We start from the raw sequence: 27,213 nt of genomic DNA, 5'->3' as shown, positions 1-27,213 counted from the left end.
TTTTTAAAAATGGATATCTAATGATATACTGACACAAAAATGACTTAAACGCCCACATCAAAAAAATTAATAACAATACTTTCATTGATTAGGAAGCATAACAAGGTATCCAATAGGTGAGAAACTAATTAGAAGATGGATAATATTTATTAGTGTATTTTACACCTGATTTAAGACATAGGTCGAACTGAGCCATTAGCATTAGAGATGCTAACAGAAAGCTAATAAGTTTTATGGGGTCATTTATTTCATGCTCAGTAATTGTTATTAATTGTAATTTAACTTTAGTAATTGAGAACATAATTGTAATCAACTTTTAGGGGTAAAATAATAATTGTAATTCTAATTGTAATTGGAAAAAAAATGTTGATCCCTGTAATCGTAATTGAGTTGCAATTAAACATGGATAATTGAAGATGTAATTGTATTTTAAAAATGTAATTGACCCAACCCTGGTTTGCAGCCATGTTGACGCCGTTCCATTAGAACGAGTTCTACAGCCATATAAGCTATATTAATTAGCTTTACTCTTGCTTCGCGACATTATGTCCTCCTGTTCCTGGAGGCAAAATGTTATAGATGAACAAATGAAAATCATCGTCAAATAAAAAATAATTAATTTAATCTAAATATGGTTTAAGAAGCATAAATACGAGACTTCATATGAAGTGGAGCTAGCACCGCTGCTAGCTCAATTCCAAACAGTTCAGGGCTCTAAAGTGCGAGTATTTCCCTTATCTTTACCCAAATAAATACTATGTGCCAAAACTAAAACTACAAATCCCACAATCCTCTCTTCACAACGCACTAATCACAGTCCTCTGTAATAACAACACATGACAGGAGAACCAAAGTCACTGGAGTTTGAATTTAAAAGGAAGTAGAAGGAGCACAGTGGACCTTTTTTATTGAAGTCCTTTGAATGCACATTTAACAGTGCAGTAAATATCAGTGTAAAATCTAAAGGTTACAATAAAAACCTTGGTGTTCTGATTGACTCAGATCTGACATTCAGCATCAGATCAAATCTATCACAAAAACATCTTCTACCACCTAAAGAACATCTCCAGAGTGAAAGGTTTAATGACTCAGAAAGATCAGGAGAAACTGGTCCATGCTTTTATCTCCAGCAGACTGGACTATTGTAATGGTCTTCATCAAACATCTACAGCTGGTTCAGAACGCTGCAGCTCAGGTCTGAACCAGAACAAAGAGGTCAGAACACAGTAGTCCAGTTTTAAAGTCTATACACTGGCTCCCAGTCAGCCTCAGAGGAGACTGTAAAGTTCTGCTGCTGGTTATAAATGTGTGAATGGGTTTGGTCCAGAATACATCAGTGAGATGTTAGTCAGGTATGAACCCAGCAGGTCTCTGAGATCTATGGACACAGGTCAGATAGTGGAGCCCAGAGTTCTCACATCCATGGACACAGGTCAGATAGTGGAGCCCAGAGTTCTCACATCTATGAAACAGGTCAGATAGTGGAGCCCAGAGTTCACACATCTATGGAACAGGTCAGATACTGGAGCCAGAGTTTTCATATCTATGGCCACAGGTCAGATAGTGGAGCCCAGAGTTCACACATCTATGGACACAGGTCAGATAGTGGAGCCCAGAGTTTTCATATCTATGGCCACAGGTCAGATAGTGGAGCCCAGAGTTCACACATCTATGGACACAGGTCAGATAGTGGAGCCCAGAGTTTTCATATCTATGGCCACAGGTCAGATAGTGGAGCCCAGAGTTCTCACATCTATGAAACAGGTCAGATAGTGGAGCCCAGAGTTCACACATCTATGGAACAGGTCAGATACTGGAGCCCAGAGTTTTCATATCTATGGCCACAGGTCAGATAGTGGAGCCCAGAGTTCACACATCTATGGACACAGGTCAGATAGTGGAGCCCAGAGTTTTCATATCTATGGAACAGGTCAGATAGTGGAGCCCAGAGTTTTCATATCTATGGCCACAGGTCAGATCGTGGAGCCCAGAATTCACAGCAAACATGGTGATAGTGCTTTTAGTTGTTATGCTGTAAAGAAGTGGAACAAACTGCAGCAAAGTCTCCCGTGATGAGATTTCACAGGAGTTACGAGGCTCTTGCCCACAACAGCGTTCAATGGAAACACTTTCAAAGCTCAATTATACTTTATCGACATTTAGAAATAACACTTTTGTTTTGTGAAAATTTGCAATAGAAACCCAGCTTCTGTTTAGGAGGTGGATGTCACTCGTGCAGTGAAAGTTCTAAACGTGCCAACACACAAAAGCATTTGGACAGTTACACCTGATATTCTCTGTGTTTTGTTCAGAGGAAATTAATGGTGTGTAATGTGCTGCTTCTTGTTTGTGTCTAAAAGATTTGGGAGCACTAAAGCTGATTTATTTATACTTTAGCAGAACATGTGCTCCTGGGGGAACAATCCCAGCTTAGAGCCCTGCAGTTAAACAGTAACAGCCCTAAAGGCTTTCATTGTCGCTAAACCCAGCTACGGTAGAATGTGAGAATGTTTCCCTCAGCTCTGAGCGTGGCAGACTACTTACCAACTAGGAGCCAGATGAAATTGGAATTGTGCTTGTTGAGGAAATCATCCAGGTCCCCAAAGCTGGGGAAGGTGCTCTCATTGTTTTTGGACACATGGCTATCCATGGTTAAAGGCGGCTCTGAGTCGGATGTCTGGAAGAGAGAGAGAGAGAGAAATGACAGATGATTTCCAGAGTCATTAAAGGACAGAATAATGGGTTACACCAAAGAGGACAACAGGGGTCATTCCATTTCAACAAATTTTCAGGAGATCTCAAGCACCCTCGGTCAAAAAAAATTCTGATTTTTTTTTTTACCAATTGTTCCGTGATTATTCAATAGTCACACTGTACATTTTTAGTTTGATTGGATGAAAACGTTTTGAGATATGGACAATTTAGTGAGGGGGGTGTGTGTGAAAAGTGGTATAGTAATAAGCTCCACCCACTCTCTCAGAATATAGAAATGGATCTGCTATACATCCTATCTGGTGGACATGTCAGCTCCTCTAAATAGTCACAAAGTCAGTGTGTGTTTGGGTCTGGAACATGTTTGGGTCTTCAGTAAACTACTTATATGTCTCAGCTCCCTGTAATGTGATCAGCTTAGAGCTATGAACATAGACCAGGGGTCACCAACACAATGGGCCCCAGATAGTCTGCATGGACCATGTGAGGGGCCATTGGGAACTCACCAATGAGCTCCATCACAAATCTGATTTACTTTCCAGGATCCAAAGTCACAAAGATAAATACATATGACAGATGTAGTTAGTACTTAAGTTAAACACTGATAAAGGTTGTAGCATTAAATTAACCATCTTTAAATGTTTATTTTCACTAAAACACCGTGACCAATGTTTTTAAATGTTGCAGATCTGGTGTATGGTCAGTAGTATGTTTTATATCATATGATTTAAGATGTATTTTTTTAAAAAAAGATTGATTTTCATAAGATATGAAATAATTGTTACATTTTACAAATGTTACGTTATAAGACTAGTTAAAAGTCATTTGTTAGATGATCATTTTCTTTGAAATGTAATGAAAATGAAACAATTGTACAAATTAGGAGAAAATAAGTGTGCATGTTGAAACTTTAAACATAGTCTAACTTGTGATCTTACCTTTTAATTAAAGTGAAACGTAAACGTTTCGTATTTAAGAAGCGCTTTTCTAACTGGTAGCCTTTCAGACTATTCAGTACAGTACCAACGAAGTGACTCACAGTTTCAGAAAGGTGGTGACCACTGGTGTAGACTGTTCACATCACTAGTGATTAGTCACATAAACGCATTGGTTCTGGGTGACAGTCTCTTGAAATCTGAAAATATACTTTTTTTTTTAACATTTTCATTGGCCTATAACTGTTTTAATTTATAGTTATAACAGTTACTTTTTGATATAAAAACTATTTTCTTTATGCAACTTCTTCATTTGATTTGCTGGGACCCCCAACTTTGGGTTATTTCACTATACACAGATATGGAAAATCCTTTGCATGAGGCCATTGTAGCTTGTGTTTTGTATATTCTGAGAGAGTAGGTGGAGCTGTATTACGATACCAAGTTTCCTACGTGGTATAGTTCCTGAGATATTGGAAGCTTTTTGAGACCAAAGTGCATGTGCCATTTGTTGAAATGACATGGTATGACCCTTATTCCATTTCGGGTATTCTTGAAAAATTTTTCCAAATCCCTCCATTAGATTTTGAGTTGGATAGTTCAAAGACAAATAAAAAAAACCGCTGGCAAAAAATCACTTTTTTTTTTTTAAAATGCACAAATTGCTCCAAAAACACATCAAACCCTTGTTCCTGCATGTGTTAATGCTCAGATCTGCCCTAAAGGGAGCGCTCATGATTTTGGTAATTGTGTTTTAACGAGGGTAATAAAAGCATATCCAGTCTAACTGGGAACTTTCAGCTTTATTTTTGATATTGTGTAGCATTACTGTATGTGATTACTGCATGATTAATGACAGAGCTTTTGATAAGGTACTGTAAGTACAGGTTATGTACAGCAAGGGTTCTGTTACCTTTTCCAACCACAACAGTGAAGCTGTGACATACAAAGCCTCTTATATATAAGCCATAAATACAGGCTTCTCACCATTCATTTTTTCACAGCATAGGGGGATCGCGTGGTGCACAAGCGAGCACCCACCGGCGCAGAGAAGAATTTTGACATTTATAACCTCTCAGGGGCCACATTTAGTGAAGTAAAGATAAAGTTGTGTTTTTTTTTACCTTTGTTCCAGTCTTACTTTAAAGCTAAAAGTTATTTGTTGAATTGGTGAAGGTGAGATGAATTGTAGTTACTAACTCTTGGTATAGATCCTCCACTAATAAATACATCACAACACACTGTAGAGACAAGAAACAAACATTTTATTCAAAAGACTGATTTAAAATCTAAATGAGGGTATTATGTGGGACCTGCAGTATACTGGAAAGAGCGCACACACACACACACACACACAGATGTCTCTTTAATATATGACTTAAGAAACAACTAATCTGTAAATGTGTACACCTTCATGACAACATTATGTATGAAATATATTTCATGGCATATTTTAGACTCAAAAACATTGGCTTTAACATGCCATGTGTCAACAACTTAAAATAAAAAAATAACATCTGCCTATGGCAAACTTTGACTTTAGTGCAACATGGACTTTAGTGCAATTTAACTGAAATATAGCCTAAAACAACAAATAAATGCAGAAAGTTAGTACTTTCTTTTTAGATTTTATTGCAAAAAACACAAGCTGGTCAAACATGTTTCAGCACTTCTTTGTGCAGTTGTGGACTGCAGAAAATGATAAGCAGATACGTTTCTATACGTGATGTATACTTGACCATGAGAGCGATTTAAAACAAATGTTCCTGTTTATTGTGAGGATGCTCTAAGTTTGTGGAAACACTGTACAACATATACATGTGCTTGCATGTGCCTTAGCAGAGTGAAGCACAGAACCAGTAGGAGTGTCAGAAACACAGACAGACACAGACAGACACAGACAGACAGACAGACACAGACAGACAGACACAGACAGACACAGTCAGACAGACACAGACAGACATCCTTTAATCCAGCCGTAAAATCACTGGGATGCAGCCAAACGCAAAACAGACGTTTAAATGTGTACGTTTGTGTCTTTGAAACATATTTCACATTCTTGACTAATCTCAGCTCCCCTAAAATGCTCCTTAGTGAGGGTGTTCAATAATTTATGTAGAGTGAAAGGATTCTTTATCTTTTTACCAACCAAGCTGTGATAATGCTACTACATGCCAGCAGGGTATTATCCTAGTTTTACAAGCTGAATTGTAATGGCAGTAACAAAGATTATAGGTAGTCACTGCAGCGCCGCTTTGCCTTCATTTACTAAATTGAATTTTTATTATTACAGCACTTAGTAGGGCCTCTAATTTACCTTTTCAAAAACACTTTGTGGCTTTTACCTTCCCTTAATCATACCAAACATGTTAAATAGGGCTAAAAGAGTCAGCTTCTGTTTTTAATTTACATTTTAAAATGCTTAAGATGATTATTGAAAACAGGAGAATCGCGCAAGATGAGTACAGATACAGTATGTCATGTAGGCTACAAATAAAAAAAAGTATGTACACATACTACTAAAGCACAAGAGCTCAAAAACAACTAGACAAACTTGCATTGCCATGACAATACAAGTGGGAATGCAAAAAAGAAATGGGAAAAAGGATTGTCAACTCCTTTGGCTGTATGTGTTTATTGTCAATAAACACAAGTTTGTACACATTACCAAAAGCTGAGACAATTGTAGGCAGGACTCACAGAGAACTAACAGCATTTACAGTCAGTCATTGAGGATTTAACAGTTATTTAGAGTTAGAGAAATTGTGCAGGCAACCCCCTTGAACCAGGATCGCCTTAATGATTACTGAAGAAAGGTAGAAGCAGGATCTGATCACACTGAGCTACAGCTGCACAGGAAAAGCGGTTTAAGTCCTACTTGTGGAAGCAAAGTAAAAGATAAATACAAGCATTCCCACTAAAAGTATAAGAGGAAAATTGTGAGCACAACATTTTAAGCTATGAATGTGTGGCTGTAGCTGCAGAGTAAAGCTTTAACAGCAGTTCCCTAAAAGTGTAAATAAGCACCAGCTGTCACACTCTAGCAGGCCTAATCAAGTGTTGGGACTATAAAATCCGTTTTATTTTTTTCCAAATTCCACTTTTTCCACTTTAATTTTTTTAATTCAGTGTTTTTTTAGAAATATTTATCTTTTTTAAAGAAAATATTCGTTTTTTAATAACTCCTGTGAGAAAACAAAACAAATAATAAAAATAAAAAAACCTCATAATTAAACAAAAATGTATGTAAAAAATAAAGCACACACAATTAAAAGGTAGATATAAGTTGTAGTGACGTGTATTATTCTGACTTCTCCTTTTTAATTATTTATATGTCATATAAGGATGTATGAGAACAGCATTAATGTCACCTGATTTTCTCTCTGGGATCAATGGTTTACTGAATCTGATCAGGTTTATTGATTAAGTTTTGATCAACTTAGTTTATATTAACCTAATTTAAATTATCTTACCTACTGTAGCTCTGATGAGATGTTGTTAGAATGTAACATTCTAATAACTTTGCTTCAACAGACTTTTATTTTGTAAACCGGAAGTTCCCACTGAAACGTGTGTACTTGAGGTAGCTAGCTGACTGTGAATGTGAACCTATAGACACGGACAAAAGGCTGGAATAAAAAGAACTAAAGGACTGAGTTATTCTTAGTTAACCAGACACAGTTCAAACACTGAGCAGGTTAAGATGATAAAAGCTGATCATGTTCTCACGGAGCACCGCTGCCCTACACAAAAAATTAACCGAGCTTTCAGGGGGAGGGCGGTGCACTTAATAAGCGGTCCCAGGAAACATTTTGAAATCCGCGGTTAAACTAGCATGTACACAAGGGGATCATGTCTGCGCTAATTTATCCCTCATCCTTTATATTTATCATTATTATTATTATTATTGTTGCTGGGTTGTTCTTTGTTGTTTTGTTTTTATTTCTTTTATTTCTTTTTGTTGTTTGTTTTGTGCACCAACCACCAAGTCAAATTCCTTGTACTGTCCTTAAAACTGTACATGGCAAATAAAACATTTCTGATTCTGATTCTGTAAAGGGGTCCGCTGACGGCTAGGTTTCTTTTGCTAGTTACTGTGATTTTAAACGTAAGTTGTTGTTCACAATGTGTCGTTTTTCATGGGAAAAATGAGGTACGTCCCTGGGACGCACGGATAGTGAATTTAATGCATCCTTTTAGATTTTTATGCGTCAGGGACGCAGGACGCGCACCGAGCAACATCACTGTATTGAGTAGTAGGCCTGGGCAATATATCAAGTTAACTATTTTGGTGATATAGAATATTACAATATGGCCTATATCAATATTTTTTTAGGGCCAGGAAAATTATTGATATTAATTAAAGATTTGTATCAATTTTTTCATATTAACACATTAAAATTAATTGACGCATCGATTAATTTGACCACCGCTCCTTCCCTAGGTGCAGTACAATGATAAACTCCATACAGAGCAGAGGAAGTAATGCAACATAAACACCCAGTGCGCCATTTTCTCGTAGAAGAAGACACACTTCCATTTCCTGTAGCCAATGCTGCTACAGCCTGAGCTCGCACTTAACACTACCAGCAACGTATCCGGGTTCAGCAGCGGCGGTGTCAGGCAGACAGGCTGGACTACGGCAAACAACTCTGAGTGTCTGAATCAGACACAAACGTAGAAGCAGAGACCATCCAGAGTATGTTGAACCGCTACACGTCAGAGTGAAAACGTGAGATGGAAGAATGCCTTCTGCAGTGGTGACTGAAGAGAACGGACTCCTACGGTAAACTAGCACCCATTGCTCGTGCCACCACTGTGCCCAGTGAGAGACTGTTCTCCCTCTGAGGACATGTGGTTCAGAAAAGGAGAGCGTCTCTCTCCTCTGCTCATGTAGAGAAACTGGTGTGTTCACTCAATGTGAAAGAGGAACAGGTTTGGTTTAACTAGCAAAGCTACAGAACAAATAAGCTTAGTGGAGATCTTGTGCAACATTTGAAAGCTGCTAAACTAATGCACAAATCAAATATATCTCAGAAGATTTCTGCAGAGGTTTAAAGTAGGGCTGGGCGATATATCGAATATACTCGATATATCGCAGCTTGTAGTCTGTGCGGTGTTGAAAATGACCATACCGTTAAACTCGCGGACTTTTTTTTTTTTTTTTTTTTTTTTGAAATGTCATCTTAATGACAACATGCACAAAAGGGCACTATTTGTTTTAAAATATTGTAGTGGCATTATGTACAAAAAGTGCACTTTAATTTTGTGTTTTCAAAATGCCATGTGAGTTGCATCCTGCACTAATGTCTTGTTTTGAAATGTCTCTGTGACAATTTTGCACAGAACGTGCACTTTCTGTTGACAATTTTATGTTTGAGCCACTCACTGTTTAATAAATACAGTTATGTCAACTTTGACTTAGTTGTGATATCCCCTTTTTTGCATGAAAATTTAAAATTGGCATATATTAATGCAGTATGATCAAGAATGTTTTAATGTAGACATATAGAATCATCATACTGGTGTGATTTTGTGCATCAAAGTGTTAATTCAAGGGTAATGCAAAATATCGAGATATATATCGTGTATCGTGACATGGCCTAAAAATATCGCGGTATTTATAAAAGGCCATATCGCCCAGCCCTAGTAAAGCAGGACTAACAGTTTTTTTAAAAAACCCTAGAAGACCGTTGTATCCACCCCTACTGCAAGAATTAAGGTAAACGCTAGTCTTTCCAACTCCACAACTTTGCAACACGGCTGTGGGAAAGGGTGTCCCGCTAGTCCCAGTCTTTTTCATTTATTCATTGAACCTCTAGCCCAAGCAATCAGACACGAGACAGGATTAGGGGTATCTCCATGGGGGGAGTGGAAAATAAAGTGGGCTTGTACGCGGATGATGTCTTGGTCACAATCATGGAACCAGATTCAGGCCTGCCATTATTAATGAGAATTCTGGAAACATATGGGTCATACTCAGGATATGTCCTCAACATACACAAAACCCAGGTTATGATATTTAACTACACACCCACACAAGAACTTATAGCAAGGTATAACTTCAATTGGCATTCATCCCACATCAAATATTTGGGAGTAAATTTGCCCAAAGGCCTGAGGCAGCTATTTTCTATTAACTATAACCGTATTAGCAAAAAAATATACAATGACCTCAATGGGTGGGGCTTGCTCCCTCTTGACTTTGGCAGCAGAATCAGATCGCTTAAAATGAATATTCTCCCGAGATTATTATACCTTTTCCACTTTCAATAGATATTCCACAGAAACAGTTTGAGAATGGAACAAACAAATTTCAACATTTTCACGATATATGGGATAAGAAAAAGGTGGAAAAGGCCCGAACCCAAAAGATCCACCAGTGGTGATTCATATATAACTCATTCATGCATATAACTCACAAAACAATAAACATCTCATAAGCAAACTATAGGATAAGGATGAGGATAGCAGAGACTTTATAAAGCAGGGATGGGAAAAGGAACTGGATATTGAAATATCTGTGGAAAACACAATCATCATCTACCACCAATTCTCTAACCTGGAGAGACTTCTGTTGGAAGAATCTGATTCAGTTTTTTATAATTCCCAAACAGAAGAATAAACAAACTGGTTCCCAGTCAACTTGCTGGAGGGAATGTGGCGAAATGATGGAAGATCATGCCAATGTTTTCTGGTCCTGTCCTTCTATTCAGACCTTCTGGAAGGAAGTAGAAACAATGATCTGAAATATACTGGGGTTTAGTTTCAGCACAACCTTTACATCTTTTTATATAGATCATATTTCTGATGGACTGAGTAAAGATGACATTTACCTCCTGAAGATTCTGCTAGCTACAAGTAAAAAGGCCATTACAAAATGCTGGCTCCAAAAAAAATGGTCCCATCGCCAGCCTTTTGTTAATATTGTTAAGCATCTACATGTCCTAGAACAGATGACCCACTCTATATGACTCCAAAAGGAATTGGGGAAAAAACGGTGGAAAAAATGGTGTATTTATTTAGCCAATAAGACAGATATTTAACATTTTTCTGTGACATTACATTGTAAAGATTCTAAATTTGCCTTGATTCACTTTCATCCCATGACCTCATATGTTAGTCTTGTATTGTGTTTGTCTAATCCTGTCAATATATAAATACTCACCAATAAAAAGTTTAAAAGTAAATAAAAAACCCTAGAAGACAGGTGCTTATTTAGTTAGCAGAAGGTTTTGTACTACCAAAGAATCCCAGTCTTTGCATGAATGTAGGAACTAAAGGTGGGCAATATTGACAAAAAAATTATCCCGATAATTTCTGGTATTTATCACAATAAAGAAAAATATCACAATAAATAAAAACTATAAATAAAATAAATTAAAAAATTCACAACTTAGTGTAAACAGGTTCCTTACAAACACAAATAAATGTGAATACATCAACACTCGACACATTAACAAAGGCTACAATAACTGCTGACTCAAAGAGTTCATGAGCTGATATTTGTGCATGTGGATCATCTATTAGTGTTATTGTATGAAATGTATTTCTTTCCTCACTTGAAATGAAAATAATTAAAAAAAAAGAGAAAAAAAGCACATGAATAACACAAATAACTCCATTAGTGTTTTTACTGCTGCTGAATCTTGTTTCATTTATCTGATAATGAGTTACATAAAGTTATGGTTAATAAATATCTCTATGATTTCCTATAATTAAACCAGATCAAGCTGATGATTTAATCCTTCAGTATATTTAGGTCTAATAATCTCAATAGTTACATTAGTCTAATGGGACCAGCTTTGTCTGTGAACACGTGAAATATTGCGTTTCACAAGTTGGGACGGATGAATAGTGACATTATTATTTATGCTAACATTTATTTCACATGTGTGACATGTTTAGTTTTTATCCTTCCATAGTAAAGTATTAAATCTGACCATAAACAAATCAGTGGCTCTCTGTGGTTTTATGACAGTAAGACGTGTTCTTTGAATATTTTTATTTGGTCTATTCCTTATAAGGAGTGGTTAGCATTAGCTTTTAGCCCAGTCTGTGTGTTGGTGGGTTAGCTTAGCATAGTTAGCTTAGGTTCAGGTTCCAGTTCATAATCGTTGCTACGGCTTCATCTCTGTCCCCGTGTTTGTGGAACTTTGGGTGGATCTGATGGAAGAACTTAGATTGGTTCACTTTGTTAGATGGTTATCTGGTTTTAACCAATAACAATCCATGATGTATCGCAGCACGGTAGCTTCTGGTAGCCGTGACAAGCAACCTCACACACACAGATGGTGGTGTGTGGGGGGTAAACAACGTAAACAACGTTCCGTTCCAGAAAATAAAAAGTTGTTGACAAAAAACAGGGACAGTTTTGGCCCCTGGAATAAGGTTTTTAGGGGCTTTCTTGGCTAAATTAAGGAACAAATGGCCCGTGGCCCTCACTAATTTAATAACATGGGAATTTATTGTTTATATTGTGGGATGACATATTAACGGTGAGAATATTTTTGACGATTAATCATAAACGATAAAATATTGCACATTCCTAATAGGAACCATTGAAACTAGGGGTGTCTCAATCCAATATTGATATCCGCCAGAAAATGAATATCAGATTTTATCGGACAGCATCTAAGGGTGTGCGATCTGACGATATTAGATCGTTAAGGATTACAACATGACGACGATCTCCCAAATCACGGAGATCGTAGAACAGTCTGTAGTTCACATTTTAACCCTTGCAGTGCTGTGTCTGTGTCATATGTCTGTGGTCCATACACTGAACATCCAATGGTTTTTTTTCTCTGCCAAATCACATCATTTGCTAGTCAGCATTACAGACATTATAGATCCGCTCCGCTCCTCTTCCCCCCCAGTGCACGGACACACAGAGTTAGCTGTGCTGCTTCCTCCGTGTCAGCGACTGTCGGTCAGAGGTTCAGTGCAGATGTCTGTCTGTCTGTTAAACTCTGTCGCTGCGCTGTAGCAGAATTCTGCTGCTGCGGAAGCTAACGGGGACTGTTTGCACATTCTTAGAGGACAGTGTCCTGAATGTGATTTATTTTAAAAACTACTTTCAACAACTCAGAGCTGCCCTGAAAAAAAATCAACACTAGATAATTTAATCACATTTCAGCCTTAATGAAGGAAAAAGTCAAAAGTGATATAAAATGTTGATATTGTGCTGCTCGTGATTAATAAAAGGGTCTTTGTGCCATTTTTCTCCACTGACTTTGACCCATTGTTGTTTTTCTTGTAAAACTATAAATAAATAAAAACTAAATGAAGTTTATATCACCTATTGCCATTTTGAGTAAAAATATAGAGATATGAATATTAGTTCATATCACCCAGGCCTAATGTAACCAAAGCAGTAACGTTTTATCTTGTAAAGGATATTATTGTCTAAACTGTGTGAAATGAGGCGTTCAAACACTGTGTAAAGTAGGATTTTATTAATATGAGTGTGTTACCTCAATAACTAATAGAAATCACTAGACTCATATGCTGCCTTGATATGTAGCAAGTGTTTGTAATGCTAATGCTACACCACTTTATTTAAACAAAGTAAAAAGACTGTGACTAAAATAACTTGTCAGCCTTTTTGTTTGATGTTAATTACACTAGGAACCAGTTTGATGAATTGCTTACATACAATTTAAGAAAAAATAATTGATAATTATCTCGTCTTAAATTATCTTTTATTCCTTTTTTCCATTTAGGGCGATTATTTTAAGTAGGTTATTTGGTTTGTTTTATTGGTAAATAACTTTAAAATAGTCTAAATGATTTGAATGAAAAAATCATTATAAAATAATCATCGTGATTTCACAAAAAAAAAAATCGTGACATGATATTTTTCCCAAGTGCATCTAAAATCTCCGATATAAGCGCTCCGATAAGCAGATTATCAAAAAAAATGTCCACATCATGCTTGGACTGCAGAAAGTGGAAATGGATGAGAAGTAAGGGTCATCAGCAGTTTAATTAAATGACTGATTATTATTTGTTTTCTGCTTTTCTTATTACAGTGTTGTGTTTATTTTGTTTACACTATTTTTTTAGTGAACACTAAGAGCAATGATCACACTGTTTTGGGCACAGTCAGTGACATACCGTGGTCTTAACAGTTGGTGATGATTTATTAAAAATATGACGTACAGTATTGTAAGATATCCTATAAGAGCATCTCTTTGTTGTTGTTGTATTTTTGCCCTGCCCTATGTTTCTTATTTCTCTAATTCCTCTTTGTCTTAGGGATGTTTTTTTTTGGTAAATTTACTTTACGTTTATAAAATTGAAAATATATAAAGAATTAAAAAAAGTATAATTTGTTTTTAGTGAATTATTTATGTTTTTGGTATTGTAGAATACTGTAGACATTACGTTGAAGGTTAAAATGTATGTAACCAATTGGTTATTAATAAATGGATTACTTTTTCTCATCCCTACTGTTGCTGACTATTGTTCTCTGTTTGAGTGACATCACTTGATCAAGCCTTTTCTAACATTCCACACTACAATATAAAATAATACAAGTATGTATGATTCATGCTGATATCGTATCGGATCCATATCGGTAAATGACTGTACTTGTTTACATGACACAATTGCATTCAAACAAAGTTTTAAATAAGCTAATTGTACCAGCTGTAAAGGTTTTAATTTTCTGTTCATCGTTTACATTTTAGAATAGTACAATGTTGCACAAACAATGTTTAGAATCAAAAGAAATGTATTTGATATAAGCTTTATCTTTTAAAGACGTATTAAGTTATTTTTGTAACACCTCAGAGTTATGGACTTTCTATGCAAATGTGTGGTTAAAATAAACCTTTTTTCTACATTTTTGCGTGTTTATTAAAAGCTGTCAATGCAATAAACTGTGATTAGTTGCTGGCATTATTTGATCACGATTATTCGCGATTTACTTTTTTCAGATTTGCGATTATTTAGTTGGGTTTTTTTTTTTTTTTTAATTACCAATCCCGGCCCTAATTTTTTCATATATAGCTTATTTTGTATTAAAATACTTGTTTTAGAAGTTACTACTTCACAAGTTCTCAGAACCTGTAAAGCTGAGTTAGATGATCACTGAGTGCGTTCTAACCCAGACCTTTATCTAAACAAGCCACACAACAGAACTCACTCACACGTACTGTCCATTAAAGGAGGAAAAGACAAAAGTGTCACACATTCTGCAGCTATTTGTTAATAATTGTGCCTGTGTGGCATTTTCATCAAAATTAAACCCAGAACTGTCTTTCTGGTTATTATTGAGTTAAAAATATTTAGATTTTTATCGTATATCGGCATTTTGAGGAAAGATTATCGATATTTGGTCCATAACCCAGCGCTATTAAGTAGTGTTGTTGGTCTGAAGCATATAGAAGTAGAACCAATAACAGTAGTTGACTTGGTTTGCCATATTTAGCATGTTTGGTGTGATTTGCGGAAATATAATGGCCAGTAAAAACATCTAAAAATGGAAAGACGATGAAAAAGAAACGAAAACGAACAATGCGATGCGGAAATGAGGCGGAAATGTGTCAACTCTGAAACGGAAATGAGGAAATTTTGGGAACAGATATTATTAATATTTGAAACTGAACACAGCAATAGTTTCTATTAATCCACCATATTTACATAGGGCCCATAAAAAATAGAAACATAAAGGGATGAATAAAGACCCTGCACGAAACGTATCCCATAAAAAAAAGCTTTTACGTCACAGCTCTGCCATATTTAAATGATCAGTTAATCAATGTTAGTTCACCTGCACAGGTCTGAGAACAGAACTAAGGCGTTATAGTATCTGATGAAGCTGCTGAGTGATACAAACAGCAACCTCAGAATCTTTTAAAAACACTTTCATTGATGGACAGCACAGCTAGCACAACGTTAGCACGGATAGCTAAAGGTAATGACAGCAGGCCGCAGCACAAACAATACTGCAACTTTTACAAAACACAAAGGGTAAAACTAATGGCCGTGAATTACCTTAAAGGCTTTGATAAAGCAAATGGAATCATCTTGTCCCTAGCTTTTCAGGGGGCGATATCCTTTTTCTGTGCGGTACGGTTAGCATCCTCTTCCTGCTTTGTCGAGAGCTGTCAGCGGCTAGACCAATAGGAAGAAGGAATTTGGAGAAACTGACCAATGAGAAGACTGTATGCGAGGCAAAGGCTCGTTACGTGACTGACAGGGCTTTCCACCAATCAGCTTCATTGTTTTCATGGCGTCACTGCGGAAAAGACCAGAAGTGAGAAGAGGGGAGACGAGAGTTACATAAATTATATTTATATATTTTGTATCAAGATTAAATAAAATCATATTAAAATGTTATGCAATATTTATTCGTCCATGTTGTATTTCTCCAAATTTTTAGACACCGACAATAAATATAGGTTTTTGCAATAACAAATCAGAATCTCTCGCACATTTATTTTACTGTATTCACTCAATTAGTGTTAGGGCTCAAATGGAAAATTACTTAAAACGCAGGATTAATTATATTCAATTTAATTGTAAATGTGTCATTATGTATCTTGAAGATAAGAATAACGAAGTTGATTTCATTGTAAACCTGTTCATTTTATATGGTCTATATTCACAAATGTAAGATCAACAAATCTACTCCTTTCTTTGCAAGCTTTCTGTGTGAATTTAACGAATATATCGAAACAATACCCCTTATTCATACAAAAAAAAAACTGTAACAATATACAATGGTATTTTTGAAGTGGAATTATGACTGATTTACCCTTATTTATTTTATTTTTCAATTTTGTATGTGTGATTCTTGCTTGTTCCCTTTCTGTATATTTGTATAATGTACACTCTGTATAGTTGTGCATTTTTGTATAAATAATTTCATGACATATATGGTGCACTTTATTGTAATAATAAAAACATTTATTGACTCTGGGCTCATATGGAAGGATATTAAAAGTCTGAATATATATTAAACAATTTTGATTATATATAATAAAAGTTTAAATATATACAAGAAAAGTCTGAATATATATATGTGCTTATGATATTTCATCAAATAGGATGATATAGCCCATACATACTCAGACATTTGTAACTATTTGGGATTGTATATGATAGTTTGTATATTCACAGAGGTGTAAAGAGTACTGATATATTCTAATCAAGTAGAAGTACTGTAACTTGACTGAAATTGTACTCAAGTACAAGTACAGGTAAGTCTAAAAAATAACTCAATTAAATAATACTCAAATTAAAGTTACGAGTTACTTTCACCCCCCACGTTGATTGTTGGTAATAAATCCTGGTACGGTTCCCTTGCATACACTAAACATCTCATATAGAAACTTAAAAAGGCACAATTGGAACTTAATTTATTTTTCACAAAGTCATCTGTATAAAATAAAAGATTTGTCAAAATGTACAATTATTTTTTTTTAAATTAAATAACACCAATGAATTCAATTCAAAATATAAATAAAATTCTCAGGCTCTAAGTATAGATACATTTATGAACTCTAAAACTGAGAGAATAACTTTAGGTTATGTATATAACCCCGATTTTCTGAGTAATATGAGTGAGATGTCTCACTATGGGACACACACTCCCTGTAGCCCTCAGAAGCACCTTTCTCAATCTGCCAAGCCTCTATAACAGGGAGGGCGGATGTACAGTTCCTCATTCAAAATAAGCACCTCTTCTCGCTCGTTTGAGCAAGAAGGGTTGTCTGGTTAGACATCTCACTCATATTACTCATAGAACCGGGGTTACTGTATATACATAACCTAAAGTTCTGTTTCATAATATTTGGTGAGATGTCTCACTATGGAATATGGCAGCTCCCGTATTGTAGAGATGCTTATCGAGTGAATTCCAGCCCGCAAGGCAGAGTCCGTTATACATCAGGACAGTAGAAACGTCCAGCATGTAAAAAAGGACAAATGTGAGGGGCGAGGTCCAACTTGCTGCTGCACAAATTCCTGAACAGACACTCCCCTGAACAAGGACCAGGACGTGGCGAGACCTCGAGTCAAGTGTGCTTGCAGGCCCTCAGGCGGCTGCAGACCCTGACTCTTGTAAGCCAAAGCAATGGCCTCCACAACCCAGTGTGACAGGCATTGCCTAGTAACAGGCTTCCCGCATGGGAATTAGCCCAGGAGACATGTTGACGTACAATATGTGCATAATGCATGGACTGGACACAACGAAAGAGGCCGCTGCTCATCCTGTGAGGCAGAAAGGCCAACAGGTCAATGGTAGATGAAGAGTCCACCACCATCGGCACAAACGCCGGGTTGGGCTCCAAAATCATCCTTACATCCCCCGGGAAGAGCTGAGTGCATGACGAGTGAGCCAAAAGCTTATGGATGTCGCTAACCTGCTTAGCTGAAAGCAGCGCTAGTAATAACAGTTTTCAGGTTAGCAACTTTAAGGCTCGCTTCCCCCAATGGTTCAAATGGAGGACACTTAAGTCCCACCAATTAAGAATAATAATTTATTATGAAGTATTAATAAGAACCACCGCCAGATCCCACGGTGGAACCAGTGGTCTGGAAACGGGGAGGAGCCTGCATGCTCCCTTCATAAAACAACCGATCAGCGGGTGCTGACTCACCGGTTTATCCCTAAAGCCTGCACATGACAGGCTGCAATCACAGCCAAATACACTTTCACAGTGGAAACGCCTTTGTGCTTGTCAATCAGGCCCTGCAGGTTTAAGATCACTCCCACCGGACACTGAAAAGGGATGTGACACCCCTGGAGGCACCAGCCCTCGAAAAAACTTTAGGTTATACACATAACCCCGGTTCCATGAGTAATATGAGTGAGATGTCTCACTCATATTATGAAATAAAACCCTCCACTTGCAATCATGACCCTACTCCCTCACCCTGGACAGAGTGGGGGGTATGAGGGTCAACGGGGGGGGAACACGTAAAGCAGCGCGCGCAACCAGACATGTGCTACTGCGTCTACGCAGAGGGGAGCATACGCTCCGCACAGGGAGAAAAACAACACACACTGCATGTTTTCCTCCGGGGCGAACAGATCCACCTCAGCCCGTCCGTAACGGGCCAACAACTGTTGCACCACCAGTGGGTGTAACCTCCATTCCCCGTACACTGGTGCTCCCCTGGACAGTGGGTTGGCACCTCAGGATCCCGGGAACGTGCTTTGCTCTCAGAGAGAGGAGATGATCGCAACTCCACAGGATCAGTCTGCGTCCCAGGAGCAGCAGCCAACGGGAGCGTAAGCCGCCCTGGAGGTTGATATACGCTACCACCCTGGTACTGTCCGTCCTCACCAGAACATGATGCCCCCTGAGAGACGGGAGGAAGTGGATCATCGAGAAGAACACCACTGACATCTCCAATTAATTTGTGCCAGAGGTCTGTGTCCCAGCAGCCCATCACCGACCTGCCCCCGCATACTCCACCCCAGCCCGTCAAACTGTGTGCCATGACGCACAGAGCTGAGCCCATGAGAGACCACCCACAACTGTAATTCCCTCATGTGGAGGCAGCCGAGGTGGATGACGTGAATGGCCGAAGCCATCAACCCGAGTAACCAGACACATTCTGAGCTGAACAGATTTGCCCGATCGAAACAGCTCGAGGCATGTCCTGAACGTCTCCACCCGCTGCGCCGACAGGTGTGTGGTGAGAGGCACTGAGTGCAGGGACAGTCCCAGAAAGACAGTTTCCTATGAAGGGGACAACATGCTCTTTTCTCCATTTATCACAAATCCCAGAGTGGATAGGTGATGTAACAGAATACGTGTGTGCGCAGCGGCCTCCGATTCCGATTGTGCCAAAAGCAGCCAATCATCCAAATAGGTGGCCAAGTGGATGCCCCGTCTCCTTAGCGGGGCTATTGTTGTTATTGCACGAACACCATCAGGCTCAGTGAGAGGCCGAAGGGGAGCACACGATATTCATAGCATATCCCCCAGAAAGCAAACCTCAGGTTCTTTCTGTGAGGAGGATATATCGGAATGTGAAAATACGCATCCTTCAGGTCAACCAATCTCCCTAACGCACCAGGTACAAAAGGGAGGCATGCGTAAGCATCCTGAACTTGTATCTCCTGAGAAACCTCTTCAGAGCCCGTAAATCCAGGATAGGGCAAATGCCCGCCCCCTCTCATTTGGGGACCAGAAAATAGCTGGAGTAGAACCCATTCTGGGACAGTGTGGGAGGAACAATCAAGACTGTTCCTCTGCTCAGCAGAGAGCTGTTCTTCTCCTGTAATAAACGGGCCGAGTCCCCCTGGGCTTGAGTGTGTATTACGCCGGCAAGCTGGGTAGGGACAGCTGCAAACTGCAGCCTGTAACCCCTCGATATCGTCCACAGCACCAATGGTGGAGCTGCGAATGCTGCCCATCTCTCCCTCTTTAATGAGAGGGTGGTTAAGCGCTCTGGCTCGTTCATCCTGAGAAGCTCCAACCGTGGTCTGGTGGAGCCCTCTCCTGGAGGCAGACTGCCAGTGGCTGGAGAAACCAGCTGTGGCATGATGGTGCCCTCGTGAGGCCACAGGCCGCACACCGCCAGAGGACCCAACTGCAAGGCGGTGGAGCCTTCTGTTGGCGGCAGCCTGCCCAACAGCAGAGGGCCTAACTGCATCATGGCAAGCCCTCTGCCGGTGGAGCAGAGCCATACCCCCAGGGACAAGCGTGCAGTACCGTCAGCCGTCAGCCGGAGCTGGGCCTCTGAGGTTCACTTACCTGTGAACAGAGCAGCACTTAACCAAGCAGAGCAAGGTAAGCGCTGGTTGCTTCTCGACCTGTTGTGGTCCAAGCAATGCCTCTACACTTACAAACCGAAGATCCACCTGTGGACAGTTAAGCTCGTAAAAACGCGAGATGTGCATGAGAGAGAGAAGAGGTGTTTGAACATCCGCCCTCCCTCTTATAGAGGGTGGGAGTGTCCCGGTGGATGGAAAGTTCTTTCCAGCCAATCAGGGCTTGGTGGATTGATAAAAGAGCTTCTGAGGGCTACAGGGAGTGTGTATCCCATAGTGAGACATCTCACAAAATATTATGAAATAGAACCTTCATTCAATGCTGTTTGGTGCCGTACGTTACGTTTAATCTGATTTATAGGCTGTGATGTGACGCATTTGATTGTTGTCTGGTCATTTCTTTTTTTGTAGTTCCACAATGTCTGTTGATGATTTTACAACAACAATAATAATATTTTACTCAGTAACAATTGGGTGTAGAAATGTAATTAATTACTTTACTTCTTTTAAAACATACTAAGTACAAGTAAAATTACTGATTTAGAAATATAATATAGAATAATAGAAGTACCCATAAAATCCACTCAATTACAGTAATGTGACTAATTGTAATCCATTACTTTCAGCTCTGCCTGTTTATTCTTATAAATGATAAAAATGATATGATATAATGATAGTTAACATAGGCCTACTGCATGTTCCATAAAATACTGTACATGGTTAAAAACAGTAGGTACATCTTATGATAGAGGTAAAAATAATGTTTTGGTCTGTGTGTGTTTGAACAAACAGGGAAAACTTTTGCGCATCATTGTGTGGAATAAGATTCTGGAACAGTTTGCCAATGGAAATTAAATATCAAGCAATTTAGAAGAAAATATCTTGACATTGTATGACAATTTTTAAAGTGTGTGATAAGTTTTTTGTGTGTATTTAATCAAAATCATATAAAGATGAGACAAAATTAATTTATTAACAGCTGCAGTAGTTGGAAAACAGGATGCTGAAAAATTATTATTATTATTATTATTATTATTTGTGACAGTAATGTAGGAAAAGGGGCGGGACTAATACGTTTATACTTCCACCCACTACCTTTCAAACACAAAAAGTATGTGTATACAGTAATATATGTAATTGTTTTGTTTGTGTTTCTTTGTTTATTGTAATATTGTCTCTTGTATTATTGCATTTGTTTGAAATAAAACAGTATATCATATGATTATCTAGATTTTTTGTAACTTTTTTCATTTATTAACGATAAGTATTAGACGCAATATTAATACAATTGATGGAGTCCAGGTTCATTCCTTCCTGTGTGGAGTTTGCATGTTCTCCCTATGCTTGTGTGGGTTCCTGCAGAAACTCTGGAGTCTTCACACAATCTAACAAGTTCTGATGAACTACGGCCGGGCCCGCGCAACGTCTCCGCGCCAAATAGTACGTACCACGTTTCCTAGAATTCTGGTTAATGATTCGGTTCCACAAAGTAAAGAAAGAGAGCCTCTAGACATTCAATCATAGAATATCCATGTCAACTTACAGCCAGATTCAACGAGCATTAACGGAGTAGTCACTTGAAAAATGGGGTCCCCTCGCACCCCTGTGGCACATACGGAGTAATGGGCCCCATGATTGGGTACCACCAACTGTCGCAATATTTGACTCGCAAATAAATGAGAAATAAACTTAAAAAATGTTTTCATCTTTTGGGGCCCTAAATTGAAAATCAGTCTCTGAGAGTTGATGCGTACACATCTATAGATTATATCTACCAAATTTCAGCCTGATCTGTTGACGAATAACAGAGGATCAGTGATTTTAACTAGTGTACACGACAAGAAGAAGAAGAAGAAGAAGAAGAACAAAGGGAGGGCGTGTTGAGTCCAAAATAAAAATATGTTTGATTGGAGCAGAGCAGCGTGTGTGAGACGGAGACAGGCACCAGTCGACCTCTGGAGCTGTGGAGGAAACGTCCAGTACAGTAGATGGATGAATGGGGATATTTGTGGCTCTACAGCAGACAAAGCTGCTCAGTGTGACTGCTACACTAACACCATCTGTCACATACTGTAGAACCACTGGGACACATTATTAATAAAACCATACACACATTTGATATGTTGCAATAACAATCAGGGTGGAGCAAATTATCATTGTAATCACATAACTAATAATCAATTATGACTTGATTATAAATGAAAAAAAAATCAGTTGCTGTTGTAATTGTAATTGAAATGTAATTGAGTTCAGATAATTGACTTTGTAATTGTGCTACAATTGGATAAAAATTATCATTTACAATTTAACTGGGAAACCACGTTACAGTTCTATGTCCTTCACACATACGTAGTTAATAATTAATAAAATATGTTATTATATCTGGTTTAGTGACAGAAAAAAGGCTCAAATGCCCACATCAAAAATATTAATATCAATATTTTCATTGATTAAGAAGCCTAACAAGGTAACCAATAGATAATAAACGAATTAGATGACATATAATTTATATATTAGTGTGTTTTACAGCTGATTTAAGACGTGAGTCAAACTGACCCGTTAGCATTAGAGATGCTAACAAAAAGCTAACGTAAGAGGAAGGTTAGGTTTATGGAATTATTGATTAAAGGCTCAGTAATTGGGATCAAATTAACTTCAATTTTAGTAACTGAGAAACGTTTTTCACTGTAATGATAATTAAGTTGTAATTGAACATGGATAATTACAGACATGTAAATTAAAAATGTAATTGACCCAAAGCCTGAATCCTCATAACCCTGACTAGTTTATCTGATCTCACAATCGAAAAATAAATTGAATAAAAAAGACTCAAAAGAAGCATCAAGTAGAACAGGTGTTTTCAACCTTGGAGACTGGACCCCATTTGGGATCGCAAGACACTGGGAGAAGGTCGCCAGATGCCTTCAAGAAACTAGGAATATTTTATGAACAATTTGAGCCCATTTTTATGGGGTGCCAAGTGTAAAAATGTAGTATAAAAGTTGTAGCTAACACATTTTCATTATTTATCTCACTTTTCTCATATTTAACACATTTTCCTACATTTAACACAACATTTAACCACATATATAGAGGTTAAAAAAAGCATTAAATCTAAATATTTAAATCTAAATCTAAATGTTATAGGTTATATCTAAATGTTAAATCTAAGTCTAAATGTTAAATCTTATATATAAATGTTAAATGTTAAATCTAAATGTTAAATCTAAATGTTTAAATCTAAATGTCGATGTTATATATCATATCTAAATGCTTAATCTTATATCTAAATGTTAAATCTAAATGTTAAATGTTAAATCTAAATCTAATTGTTAAATGTTAAATCTAAATGTTAAATATTAAATCTAAATGTTAAATGTTAAATCTAAATCTAAATGTTGAACTTAAATGTTTCGCACATATGTTAATTGACCCCGTCCTTTGTAACCTCAACCAATACACAATCAGAGACACACACAGCTGATCCCACCCACCTCTTCACCTTTCACTGATGCCTGCCTGGGTGATATGTATGACTGGTTCTCTCCCGGCGGCAGAGATTGAGCAACACAACAGTGCAACAAAGTTATTAAAATGCATTTAACAATTAGATATAAGATTAAGCATTTAGATATGATATATAACATTTAGATTTAGATTTAACAGATTTAACATTTAGATTTAACATTTAGATTGAACATTTAACATTTAGATTTAACATTTAGATTCAACATTTAACATTTAGATTTAACATTTAACATTTAGATATAAGATTAAGCTTTTAGATATGATATATAACATTTAGATTTAGATTTAAACATTTAAATTTAACTTTTAAATTTAACATTTATATATAAGATTTAACATTTAGACTTAGATTTAACATTTAGACTTAGATTTAACATTTAGACTTAGATTTAACATTTAGATATAACATATAACATTTAGATATAACATAAAATTTAGATATAACATATAACATTTAGATATAACATATAACATTTAGATTTAAAATTTAGATTTAAATATTTAGATTTAATGCTTTTTTTTCAACCTCTATATATGTGGTTAAATGTTGTGTTAAATGTAGGAAAATGTGCTAAATATGAGAAAAATGAGATAAATAATGAAAATGTGTTAGCTACAACTTTTATGCTAAATCTTTACACTTGGCACCCCATACATTTTTGCTTATTTTTACCCTTTTACTGCTCTTCTACTACTCCAAACTTATCATATTTTAACTTATTTTCATCACTTTTTCTGGCCATATTTTTGCTCTTTTTAATGGTCTCTGACACTTTATTTTAGGGGTCGCTGAAGAGGAATAATTATCAGCTGCTTTACACTGCTTTTAAATATGCAGTGGTGGCAGGGGCCCATAGGGCGTACATTTATAACTTTCTTTGTTGTAAACAACTACATTAAGGGTGAGACAGAGGGGGGTGAGACAGGTAGGGTGAGACAGAGGGGGTGAGACAGGTAGGGTGAGACAGAGGGGGTGAGACAGGTAGGGTGAGACAGAGGGGGTGAGACAGGTAGGGTGAGACAGAGGGGGTGAGACAGGTAGGGTGAGACAGGGAGGGTGAGACAGGCAGGGTGAGACAGAGGGGGTGAGACAGGTAGGGTGAGACAGAGGGGGTGAGACAGGTAGGGTGAGACAGGTAGGGTGAGACAGAGGGGGTGAGACAGGTAGGGTGAGACAGAGGGGGTGAGACAGGTAGGGTGAGACAGGGAGGGTGAGACAGGCAGGGTGAGACAGAGGGGGTGAGACAGGTAGGGTGAGACAGAGGGGGTGAGACAGGTAGGGTGAGACAGGGAGGGTGAGACAGGCAGGGTGAGACAGAGGGGGTGAGACAGGTAGGGTGAGACAGAGGGGGTGAGACAGAGGGGGTGAGACAGGTAGGGTGAGACAAGGGTTGGGATCAATTATATCTGTCATTTACAATTATGGTGATCGGCATTTTTTCTAATTACAAATACATATTACTTATTACCCTGAAAGTCAATTATATTCTGAATTACCTAAGTTCAATTACAATTCTAGTAATTTATATAGCGTTGAGATGATTGTATGTGCTTTGGTATTTGAGTACAATGTTGTTTTAGCATATAAAGTATATATATAATTTTTAGCAATAGCTATAACATCTTTGTAAAAAAAACATCAGCTACATTCACAGTATTGTTACTTTGTAAAATTATATTATCCCTATTAAAAAAAAATGACCAATGTCTTAGATCAGCTGTAAAATACATAAAAAAACATTATTTATCATTTAATTAGTTTCTCATCTATTGGTTACCATGTCAGGCTTCCTATTCAATGACAATATTGGTATTAATATATCTGAGCCTTTTTTCTGTCACTGTACCCACAGAACCAATGATCCTGAAGAGAAGTCACAGGTAAACTTTATATGAAACATATTTGAATAATTATTAACTACGTATATGTAAGACATAGAACTGTAACGAGGTTCCACAGTTTTACGCTGAATTGAATTTTAGTTTTTATAAATTTCCATACCAATTACAAAAATACTTAAAACAGCAAGTTTTTTTTTCCAATTACAATTATGTCATAATTGTAATTATCACTTACAAAATTACAATTAAAATTGACCCCAACCCTGGTCTTTGCCTTTCACAACCAACACCAGGATCATGTAGGACAAACATAGACAACTGGAGGCCCAGGGCCCAGATTCGGCCCTAGATCTAATTTTATGTGGCTCCCAAAGCAAATGTACGAAATGACAGAAAAATACACAAAACAAAAGCAAGAACACAAAACAACAACAGGAATACACAAAACTACTCAGAAATGTATACAAAATTACAGAAAATGACAAAAGTACACAAAAAACTAGAAAAACCCATCAAGCAAAACGACAAGAGAAATACACAAATATTACTCCAAAAAATGCAAAATAACAACACAAATACACAATATGACTCCAATAAACATATACTTCACAGGAAAAATACACAAAAGGACAAAAGAAACACACAAAATGCCTCACAAATGAGCAAGACAAGAACCAACATAAACAGAATGACAGAAAAACACACAAAATGACAATAAAAACTCTTAGTTCTTTCCTGTATTAATGCTCAGATCACTCATTATTCTAATGCTGATCAAACACATTTTTGTGGCCCCGCTGTGATTAAAGTGAGATAAGATAAGGTGCTGTGATTAAACCTACATCATACAGCAGTAAAATGACACAATAACTAGGCAAGGCCTGTTTTCACAAGGTAAATACGTATTTGACAATTAAAAATATTGACAAAAATCACAACCTGTATCTGGATTTGTTGACAAATTTGTTCTTTTTACTAATTTAAAGTAATAATGCAAGAAAAACGGAAAACTGACCTTGACCTTACATATGATCTTGAGCGAAGGTCAAGGTTACACATTGAAAGGAAATGTTGTTCAATGGTACCAGTGGTTAATTTTTTTTTTTTTTAAATGACATCATGAACTTTGACCCTTACCGATCTTTTTACTAGTAGGTCGTACAGCTACGGTCCTATGAAATCAAATACTCCACTTGAGATTAGCTTTTCATAAATGTAAGCATCAAACTTGTACGAGAAATATTCGTAGAGATATGAAAAATTTATTTTTTTGAAACTTAACCTTGACATTTTGGCTCCAAAAAAGGTCGACTGCACATCACTGACATTGTCCCTATGAGATGACATACGGGTCATTAGTGCTGCATTAATAGTCTATAGGAGGAGTTCCAGGACAAAGGAGTTGAGAAGAAAAATAACTCCTACGAGAACAACTGGCAGTCAAACCCCATCTGTGCT

General features: G+C 37.3%; 1 protein-coding gene across 11 annotated transcripts in view; it reads right to left on the bottom strand.

The window, feature by feature from the left end:
• kiaa1109 (KIAA1109 ortholog) overlaps positions 1-15,786 on the bottom strand; it is a 188,069-nt gene extending 172,283 nt beyond the window's left edge. For all 11 annotated transcript variants that reach the window (XM_028438564.1, XM_028438569.1, XM_028438571.1 and 8 more), the window contains exons 1-2: positions 15,651-15,786; positions 2,545-2,677 (exon numbers count right to left, since the gene is read on the bottom strand). In XM_028438564.1, the coding sequence (XP_028294365.1) occupies positions 2,545-2,650 (106 nt within the window). In that variant the 5' untranslated portion in view covers positions 2,651-2,677; positions 15,651-15,786. The remainder of the gene's footprint in view (positions 1-2,544; positions 2,678-15,650) is intronic.
• Between the last annotated feature and the right edge of the window lie 11,427 nt (positions 15,787-27,213).

The sequence above is a fragment of the Gouania willdenowi genome, chromosome 22, assembly GCF_900634775.1.
Source record: "Gouania willdenowi chromosome 22, fGouWil2.1, whole genome shotgun sequence".
Taxonomy (NCBI): Eukaryota; Metazoa; Chordata; class Actinopteri; order Blenniiformes; family Gobiesocidae; genus Gouania; species Gouania willdenowi.
This window is presented reverse-complemented; position numbering and strand designations above follow the sequence as displayed.